At 54.9% G+C, this 7,305-nt stretch overlaps 1 protein-coding gene across 1 annotated transcript; it reads right to left on the bottom strand.

Moving 5' to 3' along the window:
* Positions 1 to 2,036: 2,036 nt before the first annotated feature.
* Positions 2,037 to 6,670, bottom strand: MARCHF9 (membrane associated ring-CH-type finger 9). Its single transcript, XM_060026301.1, has 4 exons — positions 6,159 to 6,670; positions 4,950 to 5,105; positions 4,136 to 4,328; positions 2,037 to 3,884 (listed from the first exon to the last, which is right to left on the bottom strand). The coding sequence occupies exons 1-4, from the start codon at positions 6,513 to 6,515 to the stop codon at positions 3,550 to 3,552; spliced, it is 1,041 nt and encodes a 346-aa protein (XP_059882284.1). The 5' UTR covers positions 6,516 to 6,670; the 3' UTR covers positions 2,037 to 3,549.
* Between the last annotated feature and the right edge of the window lie 635 nt (positions 6,671 to 7,305).

Below are 7,305 nucleotides of genomic sequence, written 5' to 3'. Positions count from 1 at the left end.
TTCTTTTCTTTTCTTTTCTTAATTAATGAAGATACTTTTAATAATTACGGCCATCACAGATTGAGGCAGTGATTTAAATTACAGAACTGTGGTCTAGGTAATTTAGCAATTTTAATTTTTTATTATCTTAACTTAAAGACTAACCACAGAACTTACTATTCACTTGTCATTCTACATTTAATTATCTCCAAAATATAGAGAAGATCATTGAGGACAAGATTTATAAAAATTTGGGGGACTATCACAGGTACATGAAGAGGACTAATTATTAAATTATTCTTTATGTTTGGTCAGTTTTGCCAGACACATTTCTATCTGTAGTGGGAACAGCCAAGTCTGGCTCCCTGTAAGAGATGAAGGGGATGGTGGTGAAAAGTAGCTTCGAGGGTTAGGCTGTTAAAAGGGTGGATAGGGACTTGCTGAGACGGCCAGAGACGGCTGACTCTTTGGTAGAAGAGTGCTTTTGGAACCTGGAGTGCCAGGACCAAAGGACACCCTAGCATGGACACTCTGTCCTCTCTGCAGAAGTTGCTCCAAGGCAATTTCCTTCAGAGAAAGACAGGGATACAGAGAAGTGAAGTCAGACAGACAGGATGAAAGCCAAGTGTGGAGGTGGCCAGGAGCCCTAGGGCACCGAGGCAGGAGAAGAGGGGTGGGCAGCAGGAGCCTCTGTTTCCCTGAGTCAGCATTATCTGGCCCCCCAGAGGCTGGGCTCCGTTCTCCCCTTGTGATGTATATAGATTAACTCATCTTCCATCCAAATACATCTCTCAGCACATTCCCTGCAGCTCCTTCTGTAGCCTAGCTTACCCTCCCCGTGTCAGGACTTGTTCCCCTTCCTCCTGCTCCCCTCCACTCCAATTAGCAGATGGAGACAGAGATTTCACTTCACACTTCCCCCTCCTCTCACCACCTCAGCCCCTGCCCTAGACATGGCTCCCTGACTGCAGAAACTCCGTCAGCCACTGGCCTTCTGGGAGGTATCTGTTTATGTAAGACCTACAGAGGGGCAGGGTATACCCAAGGCCCTGTGCAGAGACCAAGGTTTGTGTGCTCTTATTGCCCCTCCTCTCAGCTCCTTCTCTACTGGGTTCTCAGTCTCCACTCACGTTCCCTACCACTAAGCTCAACTTGAACCTAAGTGACCCGATATTTAGCAGTTTTGAGCTTGGAGGGGAAGTAACGCCCAGCTTCCTCTCAGACTCTTTCCCCTGGAATCACTGGGGAAGATTTTGCACACCCACACTCCTCATGGGAAAATAGGATGGCTCACTTGAGGAGGGCAGCAGTTCTTATGACCCCTCTCCTGGACAAGAATCTCTTAAAGGTGGAAAAAGGAAAGGAGAGAGGACCCTACAGATCGCTGTTCCCAACTTCCATACCGAGACCTCCAATGGTCCTGAAGGGGAGGGGAACATACCTTCTCACTGGGCCTCGTTTTAGGACGCAGGGTGGAAACAGAGGCAGTGTGTTTGTGTGTAAGCGTGCCTATGCTCTTGGGCATGTCTGAGCCTCCATGTGCGGCCATTGTAGGGGACAGCCCAGGCTTGGCACAAGCCTCAACTGTGTCATAGCTACCTAAGCCCTGTCTGCCAGGATAAGAACTAAGAGTCACTTGGATTTACTGTCTCCCTTTTGGTCTCCACCAGCTATTCTGTGAAAGGCAAATCAGTGAAGTTTGGCCCTTCTGTCTCCCCAGGTGGGGAATGTGGAAGGTTCTCTCTCTGGGAAACGATTTCCCACTGGAAAAATGGGAGGCTCAGCCTCAGTCCTCTCTCCACTTTGATCCCCTCCAAGGCTGGAGGTGATGCACTTCAACACTTCCAGGTAACTCAAACCCAAGTACAGCTTTGGTTCCTATATTCCCAGGCGAGTCTGGGTGCCAGCACCGTGGACAGCGACCAAGACCCCTTTTGGAGAGGGATGGAGAAGACCATTTCCTGGGCAAGGATATGTGACCTTTAATAGAGAAGCACTGTCCCCAAAACATCTCCAGGGAGAAGGCAGAGCAGAATCTTCCCTGAGAGAAGGACCAATAATAGGAAAGGCCTCTGGATCTGACTTAAGCAATGTTATGAAGTAATTATTTTAATTGCTGAGGGATAGTTCACATAAAAGACATCATTCATATAATACACAGCCCTAAGGCCTCGAGAGAAAGGGACCAGGCTTTAGGCTGACAATTAACCAGTCCTTCCCAAACCTTTTCTCTATAAACAACAGCCCTCTATGCTGCTGCCTCCAAGCACATCTTCCAGTTAATATCACTAGCTGGGGCACAACAGGATCAGACCTGTGACCCTGAATTGCCACAGCAGTAGCTTAAACTGGGGTTGGAGACTCATAACTCTAGGAAATTCTGTCTGTCTTACTCCAAACGAGCCCAAATTCACTGCATACCACTTCTCTGGGTGAGCACATTACCTGGTAGGGATTACTAGAACCCACAAGATCCCCAGAACTAGAAGGATTGCTCCAGCCTTTCCCATTCCCCAGTGTTTAGGGGGGCTGGAGGAGCTCTCATTCTTGCAAATAACCACGATCCTTCACATGTGCAGTGTCTATTTCCCCTCATATTTTCCATATCTATTATAACATTTAACACGAATTTCCAAGGCTCTGTGCAACTCCAGATGAAAAACATTTTGGAATTTGTTAACCAGCTATTATTTGAAATAAATGGACCATCAACTAGTCTAGATATCTTTTTATGCCATCACTGATTTTCTTTGCAATGGCATTCAACCTATCCCTCATTTATCCTCAGTCCAACCCTATGAGGTAGACAGGAAAACCACGGTGGAGAGATTTTTTTCTAAATCACACAACACGCAGGTGTCAGGTCCACCCCTTAGATACTTCTGAGCACTGCCACCTAGCAGCCAATGTGAATTATTCACCACCAAGTGGGAGTTACACCTCCAACTCAGAATCCACTGCTGCATTTGGGATTTGCAGCCTCTGCAGAGAAAACTGCCCACACCTCCCAACCCTCCAGAAAAGCCCCAGATGAGAAAGGAGTCTCCACGTGCATATAAATGATTCTTTATGCCCTCCCCCCATGCAATGGGGGGTGGAGCGGGGGAAGTACCCCCACCCTCATGCAGGGAATGGGAGGTCAATGTATACTAGTCTTATTGCCAGCTGCCCTGTGGCCATGGGGTGGGGATTGGGGGGGGGGGTCTACAGCCCCTTTCTTCTCGCATTGGACCCCCTTCACCAAGTCACCATAGTGGAGCTGGGGGGCTGGAGGCCCTAGGAGCTGAGGTAAGGACGGTTCTCTAGGGAAGAAAAGATGCTCTCCCCACCTGCCCACTGGCTGCCGCAAGATGAGTGTGGGGAGCTGTCAGTGGGGGCTGGAATGTCATCCAGGCACCTCTACCCAGTGGGCAGTAGAGGCCAATGTCTCCAGCTTGAGGCTGCCCACAGAGATCCTCAGTGGTGGGGCAGTGTGCCCCAAACACCTTGTCCAGGTGGTACCTCCAGCAGCCATGACAGCTTATCTCTGGCTGATGCATTGTTTCAAGATCCCCACTCCTGGAGTTTAGTTCAGACTGTGGTGACCCTCATGACAACCTCGCGGCCGGAATGGGAACTGGAACGGGGATCTGGTGGCCGCAGCTGTCCAAGTAGGTGCAGGATTGTGTAACCACAGCGCTGAGGCAAGAGCGTCCGCATGCGCTGGGCGGCCAGGGGGCGGCTGGGGGCCCCAGTGGGGGGGCCCGTCCGTGAGGTCCTGGGGCCCGGCTTCCCTGCCGTCCCTCCCCCTGCATCTCCTCCTATGTCCTTGGTCTTGTCGTAATTCAGGACCTTCCACTGCTGGTTTACTGCCTGCCAGCGCTTGAAGATACGGTAGACAGAGGAGCCTTCATGGACGATGAGGCCTGAGCAAGAGGATAAGAAATCCAGGGTCAACTGCTGCCCAGACCTAGGACAGAGGTACTTAAGCAAGCATTTCTCCAGGGGGAGGAGACAGAATTTGCAAAGGGCCTGGAGAAGCAGAGAAGGGAGATAGCCCTAAAGGCCCCCAATGGTAGAAAATGTGGCCATGAAACTGAGGGAATGGGCAGGGAAAATTAAGTGTGTGAGTTGGAGAAAGATGCTGAGCAGGTGAGAGAGAGAGAGGTATCCTCACCTATGCAGACGACATCCATGAAGCCGTACATGCCGTAGCAGATCTGAAAAAGCAGATCTTGCCGTTGCCACTTGGCTGAAGGGCTGAGTGAGGACCAGATGAGCCAGGAGATGCTGGCGACAAGGAAGAGTGAGCCCAGAACTATGGCTGCAATCTGGACCTTCTCAATGACCGTCAGGGAGATGGCCTGCCACTGTGTGGGAGAAAAGGCTCCAAAAAGTTACAGAAAGAGACAGAGGGCCAGATTAGGGTGGCCCTGAATAGAAGGATACACCAGGAGCCTTCCAGAAACCCTTCAGGCAGGATTAACAATCTGCTTCTCTGTGCCTTGATCACATCTAGAATGTGGCATCTCTCACATTGAGACCATTTTCTGTCTTATTTTAGAAAGGCATGATCAGGCAGGTGCTCTGAAGCCAGACCATCTAGGTTTGAATTCCAAATCCTTACTCCATTACTTACTGGCTGAGTAACATAACTATTAGGATTATTATGAAGATTAAAAGAGTTAATACACACCAAGAACTTGACCCATAGAAAACTCTACATGTTTGCTACCAGCAGTAGCAACAGCACTACCATCTTTTCTTCTTTTGTTATCCCAGGGCCTGGAACACAGGTGGCGCCCAATAAATGTCTTTGTGAGTAAATGAAGGAAGGGAGGATTTACAGACAGATACTAAATTATGGCAATGGTAGGGAGGGTGACTTTGAAATCAAGAGTAAATGGATAAATAGGCTTCCTGGAGGGTCCTTGATTCTAATTGCTGAAAGGCCCTTGCCCCAGTCTCAGAGTTCTCCCCTTGCACCTCACCTGCAAGGGATTCTTGGTGCTGATCGCCAGGACCTGGTACTTGAAGTAGCAGAGCTCACAGCTCCAGGAGCCCCGCTCGCTGATCCAGCGGATGAGGCAGGGCTGGTGCGTGCAGCGCACGGAGCCGTCGCAGCGGCAGGGGCTCAGGAGCTCCCCCTGGAGGAAGAGTGAGGAGGGTTCCTGTCAGCTATCGCCACCCGACCCCAGTCCTCTCCACTACAGGAGAGGAAAACCTCCTCTCCAGGTCAGTCTCCCACCTTAAAAAAAAAAAAAAAAAATCAGGCTTTTCACCCAAAACAAGGCAAGAAGCTAAGGCTGCACCCTAAAAGAAAAAAATTAGAGCTCAAGGTAAACTTCCCTGGCCCAATAGAAGAGACATGGAAAGGGACTAGGGGGGCGGGGGAGGGTTGGCCGGTGAATACTGGGTCTTCCCTGTTTCCAGAGTTTGAGAAGGGTGCTCTTTAAAGGTTCCCAAATGGAAGGCTACCACTTAGGATCTGGAGAGACAGGAGGGCAGGGTCAGAGCTTCTGAGCCATGCCTTCCTAACCCACTCCCCATCACTGTAAAGTATTTCACAGATGTGGTGCAGACTGGGATAGGTTACAGTCCTCAGTTTCCACGTATCAAAAAGGGGGAAATCCTAAGGGTGTGAGTGGAGGGTGTTCCCCTTTAATCAAAGAGTAATTTCTCACGACATAGAGACCCCCCCCCCCATACTATCCCGGGACAACTTTGTCCATAACATTTAAACAGAGGATATTCTTCGGAATGAGAAGGAAAGTTGTGGAATGGGAAATGAAGAAAAGTGCCCCACGTAGAGAACTATCGAGGAAGGCAAGGGCACCGGCTGGACCCCTCCCTTCAAGAAGCATTATTCTCTCTGCCCACCTCTCAGAGGATAGGCCCTCTCAGCCTACAGAGACCCTGGGGTGAGAGAAGTGGGCGAGAAAGGGTGTCTCGGTTAAGGGGAGAGATTTTGAACCCTCCCAGGAAAAAGCCCCACCCCTTCCTGGGGACCCCTGATCCCCCTCCACGCCAAATCTGCGCTCCCGGAGTCTCCAGCCAAGCCCCCCAACCTCACTCCATTTCCACCCCGGGCGCTGGGTCCCGCCCAGCTTCCTCAGGCCCCGCCCCCTGTTCCCGGTCTCCCCGGGCGCCCCAGGTGCGCGCCCCACCCCTCCCTGCGCCGCCGGATGCCCGGGCCTTACCTGCTCCGGGCCCTGGAAGCAAATTCGGCACTGGGGGGTTCGGAGCCCGCTGTCCAGGCTGCTGCTGAGCGACAGGGCGTCCAGCGCGCCCGGGGGCGGCGGCGGCGGCGCGGGCGGCGGCGGGGGTCCGGCCCGCGGCTCCTTGCCGCCGGCCAGGCCCCGGACCCTCGGCTGGGACCCGTAGTACTCCTCTTCGTCTCCGTCGCCGTCCCGGGTCGAGCAGCCGGCGAAGGGCGCCCAGCCGCAGCCGCCTCCCCCGCCCCCCCGGGGCTGCGGCTCGGCCCGGGGCCGCCCCCCGCCCGTCAGCACCAGCAGCTTCAGCTCGTTCAGGAACATGCGGAGCCGAGACTTGAGCATCGTCCGGGCGCCGGGGGGCGGGGGGCGGCGTGCAAGGGGGACTCTCGGGCGGCTGGGGGAAGGGAGAGGACAAGGCCGGGAAGGGGGCGCGCGCTGGAGAGCCGAGCCCGGCCGGGGTCTTCGGGGCCTGCGAGAGCCGTTCACTGCTGCCACAGCCGGGGTTGCGGGGCTTGCGGGGCCGAGAGGGCTGGCGGCCCGGGGGCGGGGGGGCGGGCAGCCATGGCCGGGGCAGTGGGCGGGGAGGGGGGCTCAGGGTGTCGCGCCCTGCGGGTCCGGGTCCGGGGCGGGCCGGGCTCCCGGGGTTACGCGCCCCGGTCCTCCTGCGGCGGGGCCGCCCCCCATCGCCGTCCTCCTGGCCCCAGTCCCGCTCCGGCTCGCGGCTCCGGCTCGGCCCGTGCGCTCGGCGGTGGCAAATGGCGGCTCCTTCCGGCGGCGGCGGCGGCGGAGACCCCCCCGGAGCGGCGGGCGGGCGGGGCGGGAGCCGGGGAGCCGGTGAGGGATGGAGGGAGGGGCGGGGCGGGGAAGGGGAGAGGAGGAGAAGTGGCCGCGGCTGCGCATCCCCGCCCTGCCCGGCACGAGCAGGTGTCCCCAGAGGCGGGGGCGAGTGTGCGAGCCCGGGGGAGGGTGGAGGGAGAGGAGTGGCCAAGGAAAGGGGTGTGCGCTCGGGTAGAATAGGTGTGTGAATGGGTGTGTGTGTGTTGGGGGGGGTGAGCGGGTGAGGATGGAAGGTGAGTGGTCAAAGACGCAGGTGCACCAGGGAGGGAGAGGCTTGTGCAAAATGGGAGTGTGC

The sequence above is a fragment of the Delphinus delphis genome, chromosome 11, assembly GCF_949987515.2.
Source record: "Delphinus delphis chromosome 11, mDelDel1.2, whole genome shotgun sequence".
Taxonomy (NCBI): Eukaryota; Metazoa; Chordata; class Mammalia; order Artiodactyla; family Delphinidae; genus Delphinus; species Delphinus delphis.
Note: the sequence above shows the minus strand (reverse complement) of the source record. Positions and strands in the feature narration are given on the sequence as shown.